This window comes from Torulaspora globosa, chromosome 1, assembly GCF_014133895.1.
Source record: "Torulaspora globosa chromosome 1, complete sequence".
Classification (NCBI taxonomy): Eukaryota; Fungi; Ascomycota; class Saccharomycetes; order Saccharomycetales; family Saccharomycetaceae; genus Torulaspora; species Torulaspora globosa.
This window is the reverse complement of record NC_050727.1, coordinates 490981-516769: the sequence shown is the minus strand read 5'-3', so window position 1 is coordinate 516769 and position 25789 is coordinate 490981. Positions and strand designations below refer to the sequence as shown.

The window sequence follows — 25789 nt, the reverse complement described above, 5'->3', positions numbered from 1 at the left end:
TTGCCAATTGGGTAAATCACCTTCCATCGAATCTTGTTTCTCATGGCTTTTAAGTTCGGCCTCACTCAGGCGGGCATATCCTCTGTCGTAGAAGCATACTCTGACACGATGTCAGAAATTACAAGATAATAAGTCGAGTATTTAAACAGCGTAGAGGAGTCCGCTGGTTCATGCGCTCTCAGCTCGTTGTAGCTGGGCCAGTTAGCTGTCTTGTAGCGTATGCATAAAGGGTATTCAGTGGCTTGTGCAAAGGCTGTGATTTAATCTATAAATTCATCCTCGTCAAATTCGTCGTCCATACTGTCGATATCGTCGTCGAGATCATCTGCCTGATTTAAACTCCGTCCAGAAGTGGGACTGTTGATGTCGCCGGGTTGATGCCCATCTTCCATGACATTTACCTTGGAGACTCCGGCAATCGGGTGCGTAGGCCTTGTGATCGAGAAATTCTTCAAATGGCTATCGATATCTTGCACATCTATGTGGCTCAGTTTCGGAGAAGTCAGGGGCGAGCCTAGCTCCAGGTATATCTGTCTCCCCAGCTCTTCCTTGCTTGATGGCCGGGGGTTTTTCTTCGGGGTTGAAAAGTTTCTAGCGTATGTTTCTTCTTGCGCATTGTTTCGTGCGAGAAACGACTCTTGCTCCTCCTTGGACAGGCTCCTCGATTTGACGTTTTTCGCGAACCTTTCATGGTCATCTGTCTTCAATAGTGCATCCTTGGCCTTGTTATTGGGAGAAAATCTCTGAGATTTCATTGGTAAAGCGCCATTGTCTTTTTCCTCATCGCTATGACTTATATCGGAAAGGTCGTTGATGTCGAGGATTGGATCTCTCCAAAAATAAACGTCTGTGAACTTCTTTTCCTGCTTCTTCCGCAGCAGAATATTACTGTCACAATTGCTGTCCATGTCCAGAGTATTGTTCGCCGGAGATCCCGGGGTCATTGATGTTATGCTGCCAAGGTCATCGTTGTCCAAAATCACAGGCGGGAAAAAATGGTCAACAAGTTCATTGATGAAAACGTAAGAACTCTTATATCCTGCCAGTTCGAGCAGTTCCATGTGGACCTCTCCGTCCGGATTGATTGTAAAGATTCTAGAGCTAGGGATTCCAACCGTCCTGTAGGAAAGAGCATCAGTAATTCTGTTTCCAAAACCTGCGAAAAAAGGAGTGGGTCTCTCGTCAGGGTCTTCCACCACATTTTCATCTTCATGTATTTTCCTCTCCTCGGCTCCGTCAGAATGGTAGTCCTTGGAAGTCTTCTGGGGAGCTCTGAAATAAAGCGACCTGATATCGTTAAGACAGGCAATCTTGAAGACTTCAGGTTTCTTCAAGATCACCTCGCGTCTAAGAGCAGCCATGGTGCGATCCGGCGACAGTATGACAGGCCCAGAGGGAAGCCTGTTCCCGTCCTGCAAAATTGACCGCAAGTAGCTCCTAGTCGAATCAGCCTGACCGGTACTTCTAGCGGTCAAATACATGATATTGTAATTGTTGCGTGCTATTTCCGTGAAGAGCTTGGCTACGCCCGAATGGGTCCAATCTTTCCCAAACATCGTCATGACATGACCTAGCGCATCTGACTTTGTGATCGTACCATCAATGTCGCTGATCACTATGGGAACATCCCACCGCCATACAAATAACTTTGATGTCACTGACGCCCTACCTTGATCCACTGAAAACATAAGATCGTTCTCACCATATTTCAAGTCCAGGCATTTGAGCTGGTCGCTTGACAACCTCAAGGTCTTGATGTAATGATTTCCAGAAGAGCCTTCAATCTCATGTTTAGATTCGTTTTGGCTCTCGGCGTCTGATGCAGCCGTTAGCGAATCTGACGTGTCAGGCCTGGAATCTAAATTAGACCCTGATTCATCCGATGTGAATGGAGGAGAATCTGCAGGAGCTAGATGGGTATGTTCATACGGATTCACAATTCGCACATTTCCTTTGTCATCCTCCTTTAAAAACTTTGAAATATCCAAATCGCCACCTAGCTCGTCTTGCAGTAGTTGTTTAAGCTGATTGTCAGCATCGTGTACCTTGTCTTTGTTCGGCTTGTATCCTTCTATATCTAGGAGCAAGTCACCATTATTGTCCAGTTTACTGGGAATATGAATCTGAGTTAACCGTTTGTTCAACTTCTCTTGAAACGTCTTCGTTTTCGAGACAGGCGTGGGACTAGAACTATTACTAATGTTTGGAGAGATTTGCTGCTCATCGGTGGTTCCTGTATCATTGATATCGAGGAAATCAGGCTCTTCAAGGACTTTGTGGTCCCCTTGAAATGGACGAGTGTTGCCTGCTTCGGTTGCACTGTCACTATCCAAATACATGTTGTTGGAGTGTGGGGATTGAGATGGACTACTCGTCGCACTGACTATCGGTGAAGACAATAAATCCTGGGGTATACCATCAAGATCTGACGTAGTCTCAAACACAAAATATGCTTCTCCGGAATCACCAAGTTTCATCGGTATATTTGTAGACTTCCCGTTCACGATCACCTCTACTTTCTTCTGTGACGGTTTCAGTATCTGGAACTTACCAAAACGAACGTGGAATGGTGAACATGCCAGTGTCCCATCGGGATGGTCTATCACTATCACATCTATTGCACCAGATAGTGTGGCAGGATTGATAGACGACCAAGTCTTCGATACAGTATCAATGGCCCGTCCAAAGTACTGCATTGGGCTTACCTGGCTTCTATTATTCCTTAATGGCTGCGCTCTTGTGGTGTGTAATTTTGAATTCGCCAGTACCTTTAACTATGGTGCTTAAAAATGGTAGCACTTGAACAGTTAGACAATCACCGGCAAGCGATCTGAAGGTCAATCAGGCCTTCCTGTGATGGCTGCTTCCGATATCCAGCCCTTGAGAGTTCTAATTGGGCTCTTTCTGCTGCTTCTGCCGAATACTGCGGTTTCTTATAGCGAGAAGCAGTAGAAACAACCTCTACTCCAAGACCGAATTCAAGCTGGTCGAGTTGACCTTAAAGATGGTAGTCTTAAAGTGCTTCTCTGTTGTAATCGCTATATCCCCTTCCGTTTATGTGTAATATACTAGAACGTAAGCGGTCAGTTATCACAGTGAAACAAGAGATGAAGAAGGGGTGATCATCTCGCCCTACCAAGTAAGTTAGCAGTAGTCTGGTCTGCCTGAAGTGTCAGCTTCTGGCGATATTCATGATTTATTCATGATTGGCCATTTCAGAGTTCAAGCTGCTGAAATTGAAGCTCTCAGAACTAATCGTTAAATAAATTGCCGGTAAGATGACGAAGAAGCCATATTTGCAGGAAATATGTGCAGAAACGATCTATGCATTACAAGTATATACAGATTATATCACCCGTCAGAGCCAGATGGTTGGTGTCCGAATCCTGTTAAGATTACATCGGATCATCTCAGCAGCTTCGAAGACGAATTGTTTAGAGCACGTAACGACATTTGGTACAAAAGAAGCATGATACTGCTTTGAACACTTGTCCAGACGAATCGCGGCCCTACGCCGCTGAAAAACCCAAGAAACCCTTCAGAATTATAGACTGTCTTCAGACTCCCAAAGAGCGAGCCAGACAGCTTCACCGCATGGGTGCGTGACTTTGAAAAGTCGTTTGACGGCTGCTGTGTCTGTACCCGAGTCTTGATAACGTCCAAAGGGGTTGTCAAGACACCTGCCAGTCCGCCGGCGCAAGCCCCCGTGTAGATCTCGCTGACGAGCGACAAGTCGTCGAGCCCCGTGTCCTTGCCCTCTATTCTGAACGCCCACTGTCTGAATTTTTCGTAGAATGCGAACTGCAGAGCACTGAAGGGCAGGTCTCGGGCCAAAGTGGCCTTATACCCAAAGAGCAAAGCCCCCACTCCCTCGGTTTTGATAACCGTTTTTACCGTATCTCGTAGATTTCTGTAGTTGTAGCCTGAATCAAAATACGGATTGTTGAATCTGCCCTGCAATTGCAACCTCGTCTTCAAGACCTCGGAGGGAACATAAACAACGCTCGACACAAGATCGCCAAGGAAGCCCGCGGTCAGGTGTGTTGCCGTCTCGTTGATCTGCCAATCGTCTATCATTTTCTTCTTGGAATATTCATAAGTACTAAAGAACAAAGCCGCACTGGGGAGCGATCCCAGCATCGCGGCACAGTAACCCCCATACAAACCCCTTCGTACTCCCTCCTCCACGAATATAGTTCGGTACGCACTCAACATGCTTCTGTACTTGCCGTTGCTCGGCGCACCCTGTTGCCGGGTCTTGACCGTGTCGAGAGAATGCATTGCAGTGTCACCAATGCCGCCTCCGAGACCCCCGGCAATCGCACAGTTCAGAATTGACCCGGTGTCCTCCTCGTTAGCAGCCGTCTCGGAGCCCTTCCCCGCCTCCTCACCTGCACCACCGCCCCCATGAGTCGATGCCGGCGGACCGTGAGCATTTTCGTGGTGCTTATGAACCACAGGTATTGAAGAAGTGAACTGCCACATCTCACAGAACACCAATCAACCCGGAATCACTTTCCTTACCTCAAATATTATAGAGATTAAACGAATGTAAACTGAAAGCTCCCGGTAAGGATAAAACACACATCCAACTTGTCAAACCCAACAATGTCGGCGTTCGCCCACTTCACCAGCGTCAACCAATAAGAACCAACAGCCAATGCCTACCAGCAGCTCTTCTAGCAGTACCAGCAGGTCTTATCCACTGTTCTTCAACTACAGATCTCGCCAAGATTATTAGTCCGCTATATCGATGCTTCACTAAAATCACGTGAAACAGCTAACTGTGACCGTTTGACCTTCAAATCAGCCCGATTGGTCGTCTGGAGCTGTATTTAAGCTGTTTATCGAGGTCGGTAAGGCTGGTAAACTTTTCTCTGTACTTCTCTGTGGTCTGGTTCACTTTCTGTAGTGGTATCTCAACTGGTTGGCCAAAGAGATCAGCAAGGCGAAGCCAGAAAGTGCGGTTTAGAAGCTACTAGGGGCTGTTAAGATGAGAAGATTGCTGCCTAGGGCTTGCTTAGTCAGTCCGAGGCGAGCGTACAAGGTGCTGGCCATCGAGACCTCATGCGATGATACCTGCGTCGCTATACTGGACAGACATTCGGAGGAATTGGCTCCAAGGACATTGATACACTTGAAAGAGACCCTCGATAGTGCTTCACAGGGAGGTATCGTTCCTACGAGGGCACATCTGCACCACCAATTGAAGATCGGCGTTCTCACGCAGAAAGCTCTCAGGACGACAGGCACGTCAGCCGTTGATCTGGTCTGCGTCACCAGAGGTCCTGGGATGCCCGGGTCTCTTTCAGGAGGACTGGATTTTGCCAAAGGATTGGCAGTGGCGTGGCAGAAACCGCTGCTGGGCGTGCATCATATGCTCGGCCATCTGTTGGTTCCCAGGTTGTCGACAAATGGTAAGGCGCCAGCGTATCCTTTCCTGAGCTTGCTGGTTAGCGGCGGCCACACAACCGTGGTTCTCACCAGAAGTGTTACAGACCATGAGATTATGTGCGATTCGATGGACATCGCCGTCGGAGACTCGCTGGACAAGTGCGGAAGAGAGCTAGGCATCAGGGGGACCATGATTGCCAAGGAGATGGAGAAGTTCATCGATGAAGATCCTAGCTGCAAGTTTGACGCTGGTATTCGAATGACGTTGCCCAACCCGTTGAGAAATAAAAATAACAGAATAGACGTGCAAGCGTTTTCGTTTGCACCTTTCTTGACAGCTGTGCGAAACAATATCGACAGGCCTATCGAGGAATATACTAGGGATCAGATCAGGTCGATGGCCTACCAGACCCAGGAAGCGATATTCAAGCACATCTTATCGAGACTGACAAAAGTTATCGAACTTAATGCGGACAAACTAGTCGGAGTACGACACTTCGTGTGCTCCGGTGGTGTTGGCGCCAATAAGAGGTTACGAACACTGCTTGAGGAAAATCTCTCTGGCAGATTCACCGAATTCTTCTATCCTCCAACAGATCTTTGCACAGACAACGCTGTCATGATAGGCTGGGCTGGCATCGAGCTGTTTGAATCGAGGAGTTTATGTACTGATCTTGAAGTGTCACCTATCCGTAAATGGCCGCTTTCTGAACTGCTCGGTGTTAGCGGCTGGAGGCAGCTGGAAGGAAAGGACCCTTGTAAATAACTAGTCAAGAAATGACGATGATATAGAGAATTTATCGATGAGTTTCTTCCAGGATGCACCGTCCAATTGGAAGATAATATGGTTTTGATGAGCATCGCGTCTTCTTTGTGCCTCGAGTTCTGCAGCAGCCGCCTCCCTGGGCAACTCCTCCTTTATTCGTATGCTGGGAAATCCTTCCTCATCTTCTTCCAAGATCAACTTTCCCTCTTTTAGAAGAAAACTGATGTAAAAAAGGTTCTCGACCGATTTGGCGTACGAGGAAGGGTTTATGATGAGCTTGAATAAATTTATCGGCTCGTAACCCTTCTTCCTTCTGAGTATCTCGTAGCACCTTTTGACCAGCATTGGTGTGGTGAGCTCCTCAGTTCCTCTGGATGCCGGCAGATCTCTTTGAGCGGTGGTTAGGCTCGCGCCGCTATCAATCTGACGTGTTCTAGGGTTCATCGTGACCCGGGGACGTTTCTCTAACGAGAATGGTCCAGACAGATGGTCGACCGTAGCTGCCCCTCTACTCAGTGTATCGAAGAGAGATCCCATCCGGAACCAATTGAACTGATGGAATTGGTCGTATGTGCTGAACTGTTGCAGGTAAGATCTTCGAAGCGTATTAGCCCTCAATCTGCTTGAGCTCGTACCTGCAACTGTCTCCTGTTGATCCTCCATTGCCCCATCATGAAGCGGGAGCTCGCTCTCCTCTTCTTCAGCATTATTCATCAGAGAAGTTACGGGCTCGCTGATATCGTTCAATAAGAAATATTCCTTCAACATATATTTCTTGCAGCTATTCAGCACATCATCAAGGTTAACCAAGCTCCTAGAATCGTCAAACTTAAGATTTCTCACGCTCATCTGCGCTAACTCACTTATGTTCACCATCGCCTTGGCGTCGTGCGCAAACAATTCGAGGTTCCTTGATCCACTAGCCTTGGAAAACAGTGATTCTGCAGCGTCTAAATTCTTTAGTGCAATGTGAATGTCACCGGTACGTGCCGCTTTCGCCTTCTCTTTGGCCATCTCGCCCTCCAGGGCCCGATACCCTTGCAAGATCTGCTGCCTAGCAGAGCTCTCTGAGCTTTCAGGAGTCCCATCGTCAACTCGCCTTCTCCTCACCGTGGGCCCCTCCACGTCTGTTTCGTCCTCAGGTCCACGAACTCTCCCAGCCCTTCTGGAAGACATGCTCTTTGAAGATCCTCGTTTCGAGTAAGATGCTGCACTGATCAACCTTTTCGTGTGGCTGCGCGTTTGAACCAGACAGTACTATAATGGCAGCATTAAGCAAACAAAAGGCATACTGCTTAGCCCTCCCATTGGTGGTCAGTACTTCGATATTCATGCTATCCAACTGGCTCCTCTCTCACAACCTTCCTCTCGCTTTGTAGCGAAACACCCAAATCTCTTCGCCAACCGTGACGTATCTTGCCTTCAACGTCTTGATACGGCTCTTCTCGTGATTGACACGACGTCTATTCTTTTCTGGAGCTATCTAACCTCCCAACTTCAGCTCAGCCGCCGAGGATCGGCGAGCTCTTGAGCCAGCAGACCGGTTCAAAGCCAAGGCGGCAACCAATGAAGGGCACCTGCATGCCAGTGTACTGCAAAACTTGTCGATGATCGTCTAGCGGTCGAAATCTGGTATATCTTCTTGATTCCTAATGATACAAGTGGCGCGCGAACCTTCAAAGGTGTTGATCCTTCCTTATAGCTATTGACTATACAAGGTGAAGGTAAAAGAGAGACCAAGAAGATGGTAGCTAGCATCAAGGCGCTAGATGAATCGGTTGTGAACAAGATAGCAGCAGGAGAAATCATTATTTCGCCGGTGAATGCTCTGAAGGAGATGATGGAGAACAGTATAGACGCTGGGGCTAAAAGCCTGGACATACTGGTGCGGGATGGGGGTATAAAACTGTTGCAAGTGACTGATAATGGCTGTGGTATCAACAGGGAGGACTTGCCAGTGCTGTGTGAACGATTTACTACTTCAAAACTGACAAAGTTCGAGGACTTGGAGAGTATTGCGACCTACGGGTTTAGAGGTGAAGCTCTGGCAAGTATATCCCATATTGCAAGAGTTACTGTCACTACAAAGACACAGGACGACAAGTGTGCTTGGAGGGTGTCGTATGCGGAAGGCAAAATGATAGGCGAGCCAAGGCCTATGGCGGGTCGAGACGGAACTGTGATCCTCGTGGAAGATCTTTTCTACAATATGCCTTCGAGATTACAAGCGCTTAGGTCGCCAGGCGAAGAATATACTAAGATATTGGATGTTGTAGGACGGTATGCGATACACCGTCAGGACGTCGCATTTTCTTGCAAGAAGTTTGGAGATTCACAGTTCAGCTTGACTATAAGGTCCGATTTATCTGCCGAAGGGAGGATAAGGACCGTTTTTGGGAACGCTGTGGCGAAGAGCTTACTGGCGTTCGATATGGCTTCCGTGGAAGAGTTAGACATTGCGAAGGTATCGGGACAAGTGAGCAACCTTGAGTTTAACTTCAAGAAATCGATAACGCCTGTATTATTCATCAATGACAGGCTTGTCACTTGCAATCCCTTGGCAAGAGCCCTCCGACAAGTCTACGCGAACTTTCTACCAAAAGGCAATAAACCATTCATATACTTGAGTTTGCTGATTAACCCCAAGGTACTGGATGTCAACGTGCACCCAACCAAGAGGGAGGTGAGATTTCTGCACCAGGATGAGATCATCGAGAAGATTGCCTTGCAGTTAAATGAGGTTTTATCCAAGGTAGATACTTCAAGAACTTTTAAAGCTTCAACTGTACTGACAAGCAAACCAGTTCATAGCGCTTCCATTAGCCGAGTTACAGCAACATCCAGTATAAACAAATCGTATCAAAACAATAATAATGGACAAACCCAGAACGGCCAAACACCCGCTAAGAGATACGAGAATAAATTGGTGAGAACAGATGCGTCGCAAGCTAAAATAACCACATTCTTGAAATCTAGCCAATCTCAGGCTACTTCACCAGCTGTGGTTTTACAGACAATTGACAGGCAAGAGATTAATGAAAACCATTCAGAAGGTGCTGCCAAAGAAAATTTACCGATTCCATCTTCACCGGCTGCGGCAGTAATAGAAAAATCTTCAAAGTATCAAATCCATGCACAGGAGAGGATAGAAGTAAACCTCTCGAGCATCAAAAGACTGCGAGAAGCAGTCGATGAATCTATCCACAGAGACTTGACCGATGCATTTGCCAACCTGACATTTGTCGGCGTTGTAGATGTTGAGAGAAGGCTAGCAACAATTCAACACGATTTAAAGCTCTTTCTGATAGATTATGGAGCAGTTTGCTATGAGTTGTTCTACCAGATTTGCCTGAGCGACTTTTCAAACTATGGAAAAATCATCCTCGAGTCTGCCAATAACAAAGGTCTGAGACTTATTGAAATCCTATCGAGCTTCGAGCATCTAACTGATGATTTTATTCTTGGAATAGTACAGAGACTCTGGGATATGAGGGAGATGCTTACTGAATATTTTGCAATCGAATTAACAGCCGAAGGCGATACCGATAAGCCAGCGCAAGAAAGCATTCAATTGAGAAGCATACCTCTCCTATTGAAAGATTATACACCTCCTTTAGCCAAAATTCCCTTTTTCATTTATAGATTGGGAACAAGGGTCAACTGGGAAGTCGAGGAGCCCTGTCTAGAAGGTATCATGAGACAAATAGCACTGTTATACATTCCAGAGATTATCGAGCTCGTCGATCTTTCTGGCAAGGACGTCGATGAAGAGAGAAAAGCTGAATTCGTTGCAAGAAACGAGGAGATGTCATATTCCCTTGAAAATGTAGTGTTCCCTTGCATAAAAAGGAGATTTTTGGCACCACGAAGTCTATCGAAGGATGTCATTGAGATAGCGAACCTGCCAGGATTATATAAGGTCTTTGAAAGATGCTAGAATTCACCATCTTCCGTTTTTCGGCGAATCAGGTAATCGATAGCGTATTGTGATTCAAACTCGGCGACGATTGAATCGAAAACAGCGTTACCATTCTCGACCGCACCTTGGTCCTGGGGAACTCTTCGTTTCATTATTAACCGTGCCGAGCCTCTGATCATCGAAGGTCTCTCAATCATCTGCTGAGAGAATGCATTAATGTCGTTCTGTAAGATAGTCATAACGGGATGTTCAAGGATATTACCAAGAGTTTCAGATTCCATATTTTCCCACAAGGTCTTCAACAGGCGGAAACGAGAAAGCAGATAAAATAAGCCGCTTAAATGTGGCTCCAGCTCGTCCGAAAGATTCTGCAGCATCTCTTTGATATCTAGATTTAAATCCCGAATTTCTGCCGATCCGGAGACCATTTCATAGAAGGCATAGAATACTGCAATTCTGGCGAACGACTGAATAACAACAGGATGTTTATTGAACAGCGTGTCCCTCCGGTTTTTGATATTCTTGACCACTAATGCAACAAGATTTTTGGTATAGTGTACTGACTTTGCGAGACCACTGGCGATCTCGAAGTAGATGAAATACATCTTATGAAGTTTCCACGAGATAGCGTTCAGGAGAAAAGATGCCAGAAATCGGGCGAAGTCAGATGCGAGTGCAGGGGAGTCCTCTGAAGATGTAATTTTGCGGGTGAATATGTCCGTTTGCCGTTGTATGGCATCAAGAGTTTTTAACGGTGGTTTCGTGCCCTTGATCAAGTACTGGTTCAGATCTCTGTCGAGTGATATTATTTTCCAATATAATGCTTCAAACGAGTCCTCACTTTGGTACACGTCAGTATTCGGCAGGTCTTCCAGATAAGCCGCATGTTGCAGTAGGGATGAAATTTCTGTATGGAATACAGTTGGCTTTCTAGGACCTGATTGCAGATAATCACAAGAGCATAAGCTGTACCAAATTTTCTCGCAAGTAATCTTAGTCAAGCGCATCGCTGTGGAATCAGTAATCAAAGGTCTAAAATCATCGACATGGCAAAGTTTCGCTACGTTGAAGCATACTAGTAGCAAAGCATTACTTGTTGATACTTCTCTGTGGGGATAGCCCATGGCGGATAAAATCACATATACCTGAAGGAGTCTGACGTCCGGGTTGGCAAGAAGGTTTGCCTCCTGTAGCTGAATCACCGCACAATGTGTAAAGCATTGAGACAGCTGTAATTGAGCCTTTTCTGTCCAAAAGTCTGAATCGAAGTCTGCGTACTTGAAAATATGCGATGGAGGCTTCTTGGGAAAGACTGAGCTGAGTAGTTCTAGTGGCATGTAGTAAACAGTAAGCGCAAACAGAGACCATAGAAGGGCATTAGAGTAATAATCATCGACTGAGAAAACAACATTTCTTTCGTTTCGCCTTTGCCAGTACTCTTCAAGTAGCAGATAGAGGTCACTGATATCACTAAGGCAACCAAAATAGAGACATCCGAGCCTCTCTACGCAGTGATCCAGCAGCTGAAACGACGTTTCTCTTGTTAAGAACTCACACCAGTGTTCACATTCATCTACTTCTTCTTTCAAGTCAACGAAAGTGTTCGCTGGATCGACGTCTTGACTCTTGAATAACCCAATGTCCGTTACCCAATACTCGTAGCTCTGCCAAAACCTCAGAACAGCAGAATTTCTATCGGTACGTTGGCTTTCCTTTCCGTCAACTGACCGCTCAAGACATTCCTTCTCGAATCCTCTCTTGACACAATTGGTACATGGTATCAATCTATCACATTTCACCTTTCGCTTGGCACAAATGGCACATGGATGTTTAGACTTCTGGATCTCCGAGTGCTCCATTTGTCATATTTGATGCTAACCGAAGCTGTTGTTGTTGGTGTAAGACAGTATTACTGCAAGCGACGGTCTTGAGAGACAAGCGATTATACTGCCAATTCCGGGAACAACCGCAACGGTTGCTACTTCGAATCTTCTACAATGCACCATTTATCAGTAACGAAAAAGTGGTGATGGGCAAGCTGCAAAACTTGCGACCATGTAAATCAGTCAGTTATCGTGGCACAACTGAACCAGAGAATAGCAAGCAGGCCAGCCTGCTATGTGGCTACCATTCGACAAGATACTGCTATATACTAGTACACCGTGTCTGCACAGCCGACGACTCATTGAGAGGCTCATGTGTAGTTGGATAGATTGATATGGGCAGCTTTTAGCTGCGCATAAGAATCCACTCCGCTCTGGCCCAGTTCACGACCTATCCCGCTCATTTTAAAGCCGCCAAAAGGCACTGATATCTCTTCATCATTCGAGGAATTGACCCAAACAGTCCCTGCTTTAATGTCGCGGACGAACTGGTTTACTGTCCTCACATTCTCAGAGAAAACCGCGGCCGCCAAACCGTACATTGTATCGTTGGCCAGTTTGATGGCTTCTTCGTAATCCTTGAACTTTGAGAAAACAGCCACTGGTCCAAAGATTTCTTCTTGGTTCAACTTCGAAGACTGTGGCACATCAAGGAAATATAGTGGGGGGAGGAAATATCCCCTTGAGTCCTTTTGAAAATCTCCCACCGTCTCCATTTTGAGTCTCTCCTCATTCTGACCATGCTCAAGATATGACAAGATTCTCAAATACTGAGTTTCTGAGATGACAGGTCCGACGGTGCATTTCTCGTCAAAGGGATCTAACTTCTCTCCAAAGGTCCACATTTTCCGCACAAAAACCCTGAACTTGGATATGAACTCATCATAAACTCTCTCTTGGATATATACCCGCGAGTTTGCAGTGCAGTTTTGGCCAGAATTGTAATAAATGCCATTAGCGATCCATTCCACTGCATTATCCAACGCAGCGTCTGCGAAAACAACAGCAGGTGACTTTCCACCGCACTCCAAGGTGACTGCCTTCAGATTTGATTTGCCCGCCAATTCCATTATCTTTTGGCCAACCTGAGTACTTCCAGTAAAGGCTATCTTGTTGACGTCAGGATGAGCAGCCAGCGCAGTGCCAGCAGTAGCTCCAAGGCCGGGGACGACGTTCAACACTCCAGGTGGGAAGCCTGCTTCCACAAACAGCTGGGCCATATAAAGTAAAGATATCGAAGTGTTTTCTGCGGGCTTGATGACGATCGTGTTACCAGCGGCAAGACAGCCCTGAATCTTCCAACTTGCCATAGCAAGAGGATAATTCCATGGTATCACCTGGCCTACCACACCGTAAGGAACCTTGAAAGTCATTGCGTACTTATCATGATTCAGTGGAATGGTCTCACCCTTGGTGTACTTGTCTGCTGATCCAGCAAAGTAGCGAGTAAGCTGAATAATCTGCTGCAAATCGTTGACGGCGTTCGAATGATATGGCTTCCCCGAATCGAGTGTCTCCAATGCAGCAAGCTTATACTTGTCACGTTCGATTAGGTCGGCCAACTTATACAACAAGAGTCCTCTCTCCTCGGCCGCCATCATCGACCAAACGTTCTCATAAGCTTCACGAGCAGCTTTAACCGCATCGTCCACATCCTCCTCACTGGCAGCGTAAAATGATGTGATCTTCTCACCGGTACTTGGATTGACCGTATCTATCTTCTTACCATCCTTCGAAGCGACGTACTTGTTGTTGATAAAGAGGCCAATGGGCAAGCTGTAAGTGAACCCGACTTGCGGGATAGTAATTGTCTCAAACATGCTCATCTTCTGGCTTTCTAGTCGCTTGCACTGTGCTCTCTTGGTCTGTGTAAACTCTTGTCCAGAAGCTGCTGACAAGGTAGGGGGTGCAATAAAGTCAGGGAGTCGAGCCCTTGACGTTAGCGATCTTGCTCGAGAGAAATGAAAGCACTCCGATACTCTTCAGACCGGTGAAAGCGAGATGCGACTAGCTAGATGACTCGCCAAGAGCAGCGAGTTTCTTCAAGGTGCGTTGCTCATACTGAAACAGATTCCCAAACAGTGACCGAGGCTTAAGACACTGCAAGTGAACTCAACCCTGGCAGCTCTTACACGATGTGGCAAGCTCTGAACCAACATATTCACCGTTTGTCGGTTTTTACTAGCATGCGCGGCGCTACCAAACACGAAGTTCGACCATTCACCAATGGCAACCTGATGATATCTCAAACTGGCTCTTAAGCTCAGGATGCTTAGACTGCACCTCCAGTCTTCCACTCGCAGACCACACTGCTGTTACTAGAGTATTTTCGGTTTCGGCTCTTCCAGGCAAAAGGGAACCATGTCGCTGCAGCATAACATGGTGCTACGTTGCTTCCGCCGGTGCTGACGGCGCAGGAGCGCATCTGTAAGAAGGGCAGACCTTGCATGTTGGGCTGACGAGCTGGCAAGTTTCGATCGGCGTTTCTGGCCCCCAGGCGGCGTCCGAAGTCGCTGAAAGTCGCTACAGACATTCCAAACAGCCTACGCCATGACAGACACGAATATGAGATCCCAAAGAAGACGGTATAGGCGTCTTTTAGGCCTTTTATATACTGAGTCGATAGTTGGTCAATTTGGACGAACGCGCTAGGTCGAACTTATTGCAAGTATGAATGTGAAGACACTACATCTACTCATCAAGTGTGATAATCCGGAGTGATTAATCCCTTAGCTAATCCAGCTGCTGGATTTCAATTTATCAACCAAAATGAGTGAGTTCCATCAGTACGCTGACAGCTTTGCTTCGCGTTTCGGTGCCGACGAGTTCAACTTCCTATCTCCTGGCAAACAAGAACATCAAGGAAACAAGGACACAGAGTCGCAGGGTTCTGGAACGGCAACCGTGAGCGGTGGTGAGAGTATGGCACATGAAGGTGTTGTATCGGGCGAATCGTATGAGGGCGGCTCGACCAATGAGGAGAGGAGCCGAGGGGAGATCGCTAGCCAGAGCTCCACTGTTGATAGTAAGAAAGTGTCGAAACCGAAGAGAACTAGAGCGACCGGAGAAACGCTGGATATTTTGAAGCAAGAATTTGAAGTGAATCCTAATCCAACTACACAACGCAGGAAGAAGATTTCTGAATTAACTGGGTTACCAGAAAAGAATGTTCGTATATGGTTCCAGAATCGAAGAGCGAAACTGAGAAAGAGTGGCGGGCAGCACAAGAGCGGGGCGGACAACAGCACAGACTCTGGAGCTGCCCCTATGATGCGTGACGACTCGCATGATTGCGCAACGTACTTCGACAGAATACCCGTAAACATCAACAACAACTATTACTTCATTGATGTCTGCTCGATCACCGTAGGTAGCTGGAATAGGATGAAAAGTGGAGCATTGCGGAGAGAGAACCTGCCACTGATAAGAGATCTGTCAAACCTGTCCCCGATTTCTATCAATCATATTATGTCCAACGCTACTGATTTGATGGTACTCATATCGAAGAAAAACTTTGAAATCAACTATTTTTTCAGTGCGATGGCCAACAACACAAAGATACTATTCAGGATCTTTTTCTCCCTCGGTTCTGTCGTGAACTGTTCTCTCACTCTAGAAACGGGCGATATAACAGAGGGTGGCACTCGACGAGAGAGTGACGAAAATCATGATCATAATGAGAGCAATGATACGGATAAAGACTGCAACCAGTCCGAGAGTTTTGCAGAATTGAAACTCGCAGTTTCGAGACCACCAAATTTTGCTGTCTTTTTCCTAGATAACTCGGAAGAGGGCAACGGCAATCAGTGGTCTATCTGCGAAGACTTTTCTGAAGGTAGACAAGTAAACGATGCATTTGTTGGAGGTTCAAACATGCCTCACGCATTGAAGGGTTCTGAAAGCTCTTTGAAATTCATGAATTCACTAATCCTAGATTATAACAGTGCGAATCAGATTTTGCCACCTCCCCCAACACATCTCCATAATCCATCTATGGCCGGACAACAATCACTGGCACTGCACGAACATCCACAGACTTTTTTTGATCAGTATGATGCAGCGAACGATATTTTGGCTCTGAACAGAGATACGTCTGCAATAGATGAGAAGAATCGCCTGAGTGATAATAATAACGCTAATTCATTAAACCAAAATCAGGCGGAAAACTCTGCTACTCTTCTATCTCTATCTCATGACTCACACATACCGAATATGCCCGATTTCTTCAAGAACACACAAGAATTAACGGATGATCATAGATGGCTGTAAAAGCAGGATCTGTCCATCGAATGTGTTGTTTTTCATCACTTTCACCATCAGAGGTAAATTCGATGAACCAATCCCATATACCTACCGCGCGGTCGCGGAAAGCTTTACCCACCGCCAGTTGCATGAAACATTATCTTAGACCATTACTTAGTTAGCCAACTGAGCTATATATAATAATAATGTCCGAGAATGAGAACAAAAAAAATGCACATAAAGCAGCGCCTCCTGTCACTGCTAGCCTAGCCTTAGTCCTGGATAAATTGATTTGACAAAGTGTTCCCGTTAGTTTTTCTGGAATGCCCGCTTTCCTCGATGTTCATTTCGTCATCTTCTTCCTCGTCATGGACATAACCATTTTGATCATTTGAATCTCCTTCTTCAACTAGTTGAGATGAGCTACTACCAATCCTTGGTGCATCTGATTTTATTCGTGACGATATTTCATCATCGGAATAGCTCGGTGGCTCCGCTGGCAAAGAGTTCAGATTTATGGCTTCCTCCATAGCGTTCGTCGAATCGATAGGCGACGTGCTATACTCGAACCCCGGCGGAGGCGGTAGCAATTCGCCCTGGCTGTCTACTATATCTCCATTAATAGAGGAGGTGGATTCGTTATCGGTTAAATCTTCCTCGCAACCGCTTTCTAAAAGGGTGTCCTGGCCATACTCTTCATAGGATGGTGGAGGCAACTTCATACCACTGGTTTTAGCGTAACCCCATTTCTTGACGTTTGCCTCGATGTATACAAATCCGTATGTTCCAAAATTTACGTGAATTTTGCAAGGAACATTAGCACCAATTATTGGGTAAAGATACTTGAACTTCCAACCCTTGATGTGACCTCCAACGGAGTCCTCCTTCAGTTTTTTACCATTTCTCGTAAAGAAAACGGTCCCGCTATTGGAACGATATCCTATACCAACTACGTCACCTTTTTCGAGTCTTGGAAACAGCGTACGAAGAGCTGGATCCAGGGCAAATGAATCATTGAATCTACGAGAACCGTTTGAATCGTACGCAATGGAATGGTGATGCTTTCCCGGCAGTCTGAAATACGGATAAGGACATGTAGAAAGCCCAAAGGAAATCGTTTCGTCATCCTCTAAGTGATGCGAGCCGCTAGAGGTAGTGCCACTATTGCCTCTTAGCTCGAAAATCTTGAACTCACAATAATAAACCCTATTGATTCTAGGAATGGGCAAATTTGTCATCACAGATGCTTCATAGTTATAATTCAAAAATGTTACCTCCGTCTTGTTTTCCACAATCACCGTATCGTTGGGTAGGTTAGAGTCCGGTTGAAATTCCCATGCGTAAGCGCCTTCCTCGTTGATGAACTGTCTCGTTGACTCGTTTACGATGGGATCCTCCACCTGCTCATCGGAGGACGAAGCGTGCGGAATAATCAGAGGAGGATTCTGCCTGATGTACTCTTCGCCCTGCTTGTAGTAAAATTGCTCTTCTGGGGAGAGCTTCGCTAGTTTATCCTTAACGTACTCCTCATTATCCAAAGCGCTAGGCCATCTAGCATTCAGCTGCTCCGTTGTTCTACGCAGCCTTCGGTTCGTATCACCATCGTTGAGAAGTGAGATGCTACTGTTGTCTCTCATCAGTTTGTTCACAATGTATTTGATGAAGATGTAAAGGAAACACACAAAGACGTACATCAGAACCATCGTAATCAAAGAGAATAGCATGATATCCATGTCGAGTTCATCTTCCCCATAGCCTTCGGGATACTTATTGAACGGATCATTATCATCTTTTACACTGTAGACGGCCCCCGTCTCCTCATTTATCGCAATCATGCCCCTCGGAATAACGTATCCAAGTGTCTGTCGAGCCGCTGCCAGCATCAGAATCATTACTGCCGCCATACCATCGTTACTCATCCTGTTCTATCAAAATGTCTGCAGTAATACCTGTGGCGCACCTCCCCAAACCACTTCAAATCTCTCGAAGTAGTGTCTCAAATGTAACCAAAATAGATTAACTACAAACGGCACCAAGCAAAGAGCTTCCAACGTCCCGAAATCTCCTTCTTGAAGATTCACTCTTGGTGTAACAACGGCGTTCTTTGTCTCCTATTCAAGCTTCTCGGTGGTACCGATCAAGGACTTATCACTACTATCAACACTTTCACGTGAAAACCAAGACTTAGATCCAATGCCCTCAATTAGCTGGCTGATGCCAGCATTATATCCAGTCTATTTGACGGCGTATATAATGGCCGAATCCCGCTACGAGAGGTCGAAACGCGCTCCCGAGTTGATGGAGTAGAGTAGCTTCTGTCGCAGCAGTTCTTTATCTTGATAATCAGGCAATTTGAGGAGGTTCACGCAGGTGGATGCCGTCGGGAGCCTCTCGAGATCTCTTCCGGCGTTTCTGATGCCAAATCGAGGCTCAAGAGATCTGAATCCCTGTAAAGGTGCCCGAGGAACGGAAGTGACGAATTTGATGAAATTGAGCCTCTCCTGCGATTCTAATTCCTGCAAAATCGACCAGAAATCGTTGATAGTCTTGTCAGTCTCCTGATATCCGCCGTATTCGGTATTGGCTTTGAGATCCGCCAGGTCAATGTCTTTGCCTCCGCCGGAGATCAGCATCTGAAGCTCTACTGAATTGAACATTTCCATCCAGTGTGGGGCGATGATCATGCTCATGCCACCGTGGAAGTTCTGGATTTGCCTAAAAAGACTCTTGTTGAGGCGGAAGTCAGCTACTTTTATGATGTATAGGAGAACGTTCTCCTTGGTGACCGCGATATTGTTTCCGTCGGGTATCAACGGCACAACAGTTCCTCTGCCGTCCAGCGAATCAGTTTCGAAGGCCAGATCTAAGCTGGCTATCTGTTCAGGCGTCATAGTTAGAAGCTTGACTAAGTTGGAGTAAAGTACAATGTCCAGACTTTGCAGGTCATCAAAGGAAGAGGCAAACTGTGACGAAGGGTTCAACATCTTCTTCAGGAAGAAATCGGCAAACGCGACATCTATCAACACATGATCGTACAGGCATTTGCCTAGAATCTTGCCCAAAAACCACAAGTATCTCAAACGCTGCGCATCGACAGCGGTCGAAGGATAGAGCTCGTGTTGGCTGTTGGTCTGGAACAACGAATACTTCTCGCTGTTGAAACCTTCCTCAGAAACGCTGGTCAAAAATTCTTTGGTTATACCGCCACCATCCACCCCAGCTTCTGGACCAAATTCGTTGACAAATGTGACGGCCAATTTGGCTTTAAACCTTTCTCCGATACTATTGAAAGCATTGCACGCGTCGTCAAGGATATTCTCCCTGGATATTGTCGCCGACTGCCGTCCCATTGCTCCGTTCACATGCCATGGCATGAACATACCCATTAGAGCACTATCCTCATCCAAATGAAGACGCTGTTTGTCCAGGGCGATGAACAGGTAAAAAAGGTCAACTCTTTGTTCAAAAGGAATGAAGAAAGGAGTCTTGATTAAAATCTCCAGCTTCTTGAATTGTCTTGTGGACACTGAAGACTTGTACATCGAGCTGAGGCGGGCTAATATTTGAAATTTTATCGCGCTGGCCTCATCTGCTGTGGAAAGCTCATTACTATCGGCTAGTAACTCGTCTCTCTTGTCAGCATATTCCCTGTAAAGCCTCTCGTAGTCTTCAATATATTTAAAGGGACTTACTTGCAGAAAGTCGACATCTTTACTGCTCCAGTAGTCTAGATCCTTATTCTTAGAGCAGAAATGCAGACGTGAATCTCTCAAGTACAACTTTTGTAAGAGCGGCAATGTATCTTCTACAATCTTGGGTCTTGACTCTGCTGCGATGTGCCATAGGTTATGAAACACAAAATCTTTCAAACTCGTCGTGAAGGCTACGAGATCCTTAACAGTGAATCCCGAATATTCGGAAAGGAGTTCATGGTCCGTCGACACTAGTAAATACATCTCGAGCAGTCTAACAAAAATTGAGAAAGATGCTGTTGGTTCGAACTCTAACTCGCCAAAGCGTGATTCATGAATACCAGAGTATAATTTCTTTAAGAAGGATGGCCTGGAGAGCAAGCTGATCATTGCCGAGTCTCGTAAGTTATCGTTGGGAGCGCTCTCAATATAGGAAACAAAGTTTTCCATCGTGACATCAACGTCTTCTTCATTCTCCACAAGGTTTGTCAAAAAATCCAGGAAAGGCTTTTCGTAAAGCTGTGTAACGTACGTTTGTAAGTGACCGTCTTGTTCAATATAATGCATACCTCTGAAGCAACTGGCGATACAGCGACTGATTGTGGTTCGATCATCCACATGACAGTAAATATATGCCAAATTCTCCAGCAGGACTGACGAACGAGAGTCAGAAGCTGGTAGAACATTTAACGACCCACAAATCTGGTAAAACATCCAGAGAACCGAGGAATTAGCCGTTTCTTTCGATCTAATTTCGAATAAAGGTTCTAAGGCCTCAGAATGATTCAGATTCCACCTGCACACAACTTCCAAAAGTAGAGTAATGGATTGTTGACTCAGTTTCTGGGTCCTCATCAAAAGGCTTCTCACACCTGCAACAAATTCATTTGCGACAGGCCTTGCCAGATTTAAACAGCTAACGATCTCTTGAATGAGAACATCATCCTTCAGTTGAGCCATCATACCACATAACTTCAGGTTCCCGCGGTTTCCAGGATAATGCTCCAGCATATCTTTTGAGTCGTTGAGTATTCTTGAAACGGACTCATAATCCAAATGCTCTATCAACTTAGGGCCAAAGACCAAGACAAGGTAGCCGACCTCTTGACGGTCCCAGGTGGAACTGAAAAGTCTAATGTTAAACCTGTCGGCCAGGTATCTCCTTATATGGAACTGTATAATAGCACATGCAGCTTCTCTTTGGTGCTCCTTGGCTCTCCTTTCTCTCTCACGCTGGGCTTTCAACAGTATGTCCTGCTTTGTAGTTGCTGATCTGTTTCCTAGGTTGACAGTCCTCCTCCTCGCCTGGCCTGTGAAGTTGAGCATATCCCACAATGTTAGTCGGTCGGATCTGGGAAATTTGGAGCTTCTAGGGCTTCGATTTGCTTTCTATACCAGTAGTCTTGGTAGTATTGAAGACGCGAGTCGCAAGAGAAGCTAAGGTTACTTAAGTTATCGATAAGCAATTACTAAGAGTAGCAGATGAAACCTATAAGAGCGTTGTTGCAGAGGATACCGAAGCTACTTATTGTCCTGACAGCGTTCAGGCTAATCAACGCCATATCAACGAGAACCTTCTTTCAAGCTGACGAATTCTGGCAAGCACTGGAGCCGGCGCATTACAAAGCATTCGGATTCGGCCAATTGACTTGGGAATGGGAATATGGCCTAAGGAGCTACGCTTTCCCCCTGATATTTGAAGTAGCGTACCGATTAGTTAGCGCAGCATGCTTCTTGTGCTCTATTCTTACATGGGGTTTGAGTGCATGTATTGCTTCGATCGCCCAACATATGCTACCCGATGAGAAACTTAGCAATATTGATGCTCTTCTGCGGCCCATACAAGAGCTTCCGACTATTTTGGAATACAATGGTGTTATTTACGCTCCGAAAGCTGCAATGGCTGTCATTGCGGCGGTGGGCGAATACTATACCGTCAAATTTATTCAGAAGCTGCACATTATGACTATGGAAAAGTCTGACGATGAGAAAGGCATGAAGCTTTCCCAGATCACCAAGATCTCGACGGTACTAACTTTGACCAACTTCTTTAACTGCTTCCTAATTACGCGAACATTCATCAACTCTTTCGAGCTTTGTCTTACGAGTATTGCTTTATTCTATTGGGACTGGACCGGGGGCGAGCTTATCCACGGAGCAGATTTCACCAAATCACTCGTGGTAGCTATTTTCGCCTGCTTACAAAGACCTAGCAATGCGCTGATATGGCTAGTGCTAGGCTTCTTCCTAGTATGTCAGCTGGTCGAGAGAAAAGGCTTTCCGTCGTTGGTGTACCTGCTTTGTAAGATATCTTCAGTTCTCGCCGCAGTGACGCTCTTCAACTGTATCATAGATTACTACTTCTATGGAGAGTTGGTTTTCCCTGTCTTTCGCTTTCTCAAGTTCAACTTTACTAGCCCGCTATCCAATTTCTATGGCGTTGCACCGTGGCACTTCCATTTGACGCAGAGTGTCCCCATATTACTAGGTCTCAATATTCCGCTGTTCCTTTACGGACTGTTCATTGGATCAAATAAGAGGAACAAACCTACCCAGGTGATAGATCCGCTCAAACAAATTAAGACCGTCATTCTGATAAGTTTACTGTCGTTCTCTTCCCTAGCGCACAAGGAATTCAGATTTCTTTATCCGTTACAACCGCTGTTCACTTTAATTTCTTCCTTTGCCCTTCTAGCACTCGCCGCTAGGCATCGTATCAAATCTCGTACGCTGAATAACCTCTTTTGGGCCCTGCCATTCGTCTCGGTGTTCGCTGCACTGTTTCTCAATAGCTTCAATGAAGCGGGAGTAGTGTCGGTAATGAACTTTTTGCACAATGAGCCAGCAATCGATAGCGTCGGTTTCATCATGCCTTGTCATTCCACCCCATGGCAATCCCACCTACATAGAAATGATATCGAACAATTGTGGGCTATAACTTGTGAACCTCCATTGCACTTGTTGAACGATCCCGACGCTCATGAAAAACTACCCAACTATATGGATGAAAGCGATTACCTGTATGAGGATGTTCCTGACTTCATCTATAAGAACTTCCCACCATTATTTCGGAAGAACTTAAGAAGTCCGGGAAAGCAATACAAGTACGAATGGCCAGAGTATCTTGTTATCTTCGAGCATTTGAAAAATCTGTACTTTGATTCCTTGCTGAAAGATTCCACTTATATTGAAGTTGCCAGATTTTTTAATTCTTTCACGCACTGGGATTCCAGGAGGCAAGGTGACGTGTTGGTTTACCAAAAGATCAACGATAAGTGACCTTATAATCCCCACTTATTTTGCTTGATGGACAATTCAGACTGCTTGCTTCCATCTTTCATTGTATTTGGGTACAAAAGCGGGTCGGATTGAAATGACAATGCCTTCTCAATCTTCTCTTTGCGTGCCTCCATAAATTGTCCTACGATGGTTTTGTAGGTCTCATTGGCATCCCCCATTTTCTCAAGGCTTTTCAAGCACTTCTTGGCCAATGTCCACTCGCCCAATGAAGCACAGCAATCAAAATAACCTATAAAACATTCCAATTCATAGAGTTCCATGCCGAGCTTGAACCATTCCTGGGCTTTGTAAAGGTCACCAAAATAGTGCATCTCTAAAAATCCGAGAGCCTTGAAAGATTCCCTGTAGCCCTGCGTAGCACAGCTTTCCATCAGAGTTCTCGCCTTTAAAGGATCAGAGTTCATGTATATTTGAGCGAGATAGTAGTACGAGTGCACTGAATACTCTAACGGACTGAGTGCTATGGCCTTTCGAAAGTAGCGCTCTGCTGAAAGCAAATCCGTATCCTGGAAGCTCATCTGGCCCAGTTGTCCGTAAACTTCCCCAGCCAAGTATGTGTCAGCCTCTAGTCTCAGGAAATGTTGGTAGTAATCTGCTGCCTGTAAGCTGTCGCCGCCTCTTAGTGCTAAATCGCCTGTTAATTTCAACGTCAGATGGTGTTCTCTCTTATAAAGATCTTTGATCAGAAGCTTGGCGTAATCAACATCCTCTTGGCTATTCCTTGACGGATCCTTCAAAACATCAAATGCCACCAAAGCAATGGCATCCTTATCGCCCATTTCGGCAGCTTTATCGAGCAAAGCACTCTCCAGCTTCAAAAGATGTAGATTTGCTGACTTTGTCCTTGAACGTACTTTCTCAAGCACTTTCTTCATTAGCATCACGTCTGATGCCGATACGTTGGAACCCAGAGAGATCGTATCCTCATCCATATCATTATATGAGGACTCGAAGAGGGGATACAGCTTTTTAAAGCTTAATCGACTGTCCAACTCAAACAATATTCTGTTTATCATCCTCTTTCGAGGGAAGATCTCCTCAAATGGAGGCCTCGACACCTGCTGGCTTATCGTAGCATATCTCCTAACACACCCATAAATCGACCGGTACATCATACAGATTTCACCAGCATCCAAGCTGGCTCTCTAACGTGTTGTCGTTGTCTTGCCTTGCATCAAAGTAAGCATTGTTAAAGAAGTGCCCGAAGGCAGACTAAACCATATCTGAAGAATAGTCCTTCAATTGCCGATACAAGTGGTCGCTTTGGTCAAATACCATTGATAGTTTGCCAGACGCATCAGTACTGCCAGATGTTCAAGAGACTTTCGTTTTGGTGATGTTTAGGTTACAAGGAAGAGATCTCATGAGATTAAGCAGCATCCAAAGCGTGAGAAGGTTCAGCCAGACAGCCGTAGCTGCGGCAGCAGACTATTCTCACATCATAATTGGTGGGGGCGTGGTAGGACTTGCAATCGCTGCGGAATTGAGTAAGGTACCTACGAATAATGTCTTACTGCTCGATAAGAATGAGCGGTTTGGAATGGAGACATCGAGCCATAACAGTGAGGTAATACATGCAGGAATTTACTACCCACCTAACTCACTAAAATCACAACTTTGTGTCGAGGGAAAACACATAATCTACAAAGAGCTGACTCCTGCCAAGACAGGCGTTAGTTGGCTAAATTGTGGTAAGTGGATTGTAGCTCAGACAGACCAAGAGGATGCAGTAAATGAGACCTTGTTCCGCAGATGCAGGGAAGAGCTGGATATCGAGGTTGAGATGCTGTCTTCCCAAAAAGCAGCCAAACTGGAACCGTTTATCAACGTACAGAGATCGGCGCTGAGCTCGCCAAGCAGTGGTATTATAAATTCTCATTCGTTGATTGAATACCTGGCTGCAATAATTCAACAGAATGGTGGCGACATGGTACATGGATCGAAGGTAATCGGCTTGGAGTATTCGAAAAATGGTGGCTACACAGTGACGTGCAAGGACAATTACAGCGATGATACACAACCAGTAGAAATTACTGCCGAGAACATTGTGAACAGTGGTGGTTTATACGCAGATCAAATATGCAATATGCTCCTCCCGAAAGACCGCCACAAGCGGCTCTATTTTGCCAAAGGTAATTATTATAAACTGAACAATGCAGGATTTCCACCAGTAAATAGGCTGATATACCCGGTCCCACCGCAGGATGGCAAGTCGCTGGGGACTCATTTGACAATCGATATGGATCGACAAATCATTTTTGGTCCCGACCTGGAGTATGTGGATTCTCGCACCGATTACAAACCTAATCCGCAAAACATGCCAGCCGCTTTTGAAGCCATCAGCCGCTATTATCCTCATATCGACGCCGCGGATCTGGAAGTGAGTACTTGCGGGATTCGGCCGAAGTTATCTGGCCCAGACGTTAAAGTGTTCGATGACTTCTATATCAAAGAAGAGGAGGAGTTTCCTGGTTTTGTGAACCTCCTTGGCATCGAGTCCCCTGGCTTAACTGCAAGTGTTGCGATTGGGAAATATGTGATGAGGATATACCACGCTCAAGTTGGCTAATTCTGTGAACAGATCGATGTTTTA

At 45.8% G+C, this 25789-nt stretch overlaps 13 protein-coding genes across 13 annotated transcripts; 5 read left to right on the top strand and 8 right to left on the bottom strand.

Annotated features, from left to right (window-relative positions):
* Positions 1-260: 260 nt before the first annotated feature.
* PAH1 (phosphatidate phosphatase PAH1) lies at positions 261-2696 on the bottom strand (the record flags this gene model as incomplete). Its single annotated transcript, XM_037281236.1, has 1 exon — positions 261-2696. The coding sequence occupies one exon, from the start codon at positions 2694-2696 to the stop codon at positions 261-263; it is 2436 nt and encodes an 811-aa protein (XP_037137131.1).
* A 709-nt stretch (positions 2697-3405) lies between these two features.
* Positions 3406-4485, bottom strand: MME1 (Mme1p; the record flags this gene model as incomplete). The annotated part of the gene is made up of 1 exon (XM_037281235.1): positions 3406-4485. One exon carries the CDS (start codon positions 4483-4485, stop codon positions 3406-3408), a length of 1080 nt encoding a protein of 359 aa, XP_037137130.1.
* Positions 4486-4993: 508 nt separating this feature from the next.
* Positions 4994-6160, top strand: QRI7 (putative N(6)-L-threonylcarbamoyladenine synthase; the record flags this gene model as incomplete). Its single annotated transcript, XM_037281234.1, has 1 exon — positions 4994-6160. The coding sequence occupies one exon, from the start codon at positions 4994-4996 to the stop codon at positions 6158-6160; it is 1167 nt and encodes a 388-aa protein (XP_037137129.1).
* NSE4 (Smc5-Smc6 complex subunit NSE4) lies at positions 6161-7336 on the bottom strand (the record flags this gene model as incomplete). Its single annotated transcript, XM_037281233.1, has 1 exon — positions 6161-7336. One exon carries the CDS (start codon positions 7334-7336, stop codon positions 6161-6163), a length of 1176 nt encoding a protein of 391 aa, XP_037137128.1.
* A 568-nt stretch (positions 7337-7904) lies between these two features.
* Positions 7905-10097, top strand: MLH1 (mismatch repair ATPase MLH1; the record flags this gene model as incomplete). The annotated part of the gene is made up of 1 exon (XM_037281232.1): positions 7905-10097. The coding sequence occupies one exon, from the start codon at positions 7905-7907 to the stop codon at positions 10095-10097; it is 2193 nt and encodes a 730-aa protein (XP_037137127.1).
* On the bottom strand, positions 10094-11938 carry CEP3 (Cep3p; the record flags this gene model as incomplete). The annotated part of the gene is made up of 1 exon (XM_037281231.1): positions 10094-11938. The coding sequence occupies one exon, from the start codon at positions 11936-11938 to the stop codon at positions 10094-10096; it is 1845 nt and encodes a 614-aa protein (XP_037137126.1).
* Positions 11939-12273: 335 nt separating this feature from the next.
* Positions 12274-13788, bottom strand: HG536_0A02670 (uncharacterized protein; the record flags this gene model as incomplete). Its single annotated transcript, XM_037281230.1, has 1 exon — positions 12274-13788. One exon carries the CDS (start codon positions 13786-13788, stop codon positions 12274-12276), a length of 1515 nt encoding a protein of 504 aa, XP_037137125.1.
* A 943-nt stretch (positions 13789-14731) lies between these two features.
* On the top strand, positions 14732-16231 carry PHO2 (Pho2p; the record flags this gene model as incomplete). The annotated part of the gene is made up of 1 exon (XM_037281229.1): positions 14732-16231. One exon carries the CDS (start codon positions 14732-14734, stop codon positions 16229-16231), a length of 1500 nt encoding a protein of 499 aa, XP_037137124.1.
* A 245-nt stretch (positions 16232-16476) lies between these two features.
* Positions 16477-18123, bottom strand: EAR1 (Ear1p; the record flags this gene model as incomplete). Its single annotated transcript, XM_037281228.1, has 1 exon — positions 16477-18123. The coding sequence occupies one exon, from the start codon at positions 18121-18123 to the stop codon at positions 16477-16479; it is 1647 nt and encodes a 548-aa protein (XP_037137123.1).
* Positions 18124-18471: 348 nt separating this feature from the next.
* HUL5 (ubiquitin-ubiquitin ligase HUL5) lies at positions 18472-21222 on the bottom strand (the record flags this gene model as incomplete). The annotated part of the gene is made up of 1 exon (XM_037281227.1): positions 18472-21222. The coding sequence occupies one exon, from the start codon at positions 21220-21222 to the stop codon at positions 18472-18474; it is 2751 nt and encodes a 916-aa protein (XP_037137122.1).
* A 156-nt stretch (positions 21223-21378) lies between these two features.
* Positions 21379-23175, top strand: GPI10 (putative glycosylphosphatidylinositol-alpha 1,2 mannosyltransferase; the record flags this gene model as incomplete). The annotated part of the gene is made up of 1 exon (XM_037281226.1): positions 21379-23175. The coding sequence occupies one exon, from the start codon at positions 21379-21381 to the stop codon at positions 23173-23175; it is 1797 nt and encodes a 598-aa protein (XP_037137121.1).
* A 2-nt stretch (positions 23176-23177) lies between these two features.
* On the bottom strand, positions 23178-24311 carry MSS2 (Mss2p; the record flags this gene model as incomplete). Its single annotated transcript, XM_037281225.1, has 1 exon — positions 23178-24311. The coding sequence occupies one exon, from the start codon at positions 24309-24311 to the stop codon at positions 23178-23180; it is 1134 nt and encodes a 377-aa protein (XP_037137120.1).
* A 221-nt stretch (positions 24312-24532) lies between these two features.
* Positions 24533-25765, top strand: HG536_0A02610 (NAD(P)/FAD-dependent oxidoreductase; the record flags this gene model as incomplete). Its single annotated transcript, XM_037281224.1, has 1 exon — positions 24533-25765. One exon carries the CDS (start codon positions 24533-24535, stop codon positions 25763-25765), a length of 1233 nt encoding a protein of 410 aa, XP_037137119.1.
* Between the last annotated feature and the right edge of the window lie 24 nt (positions 25766-25789).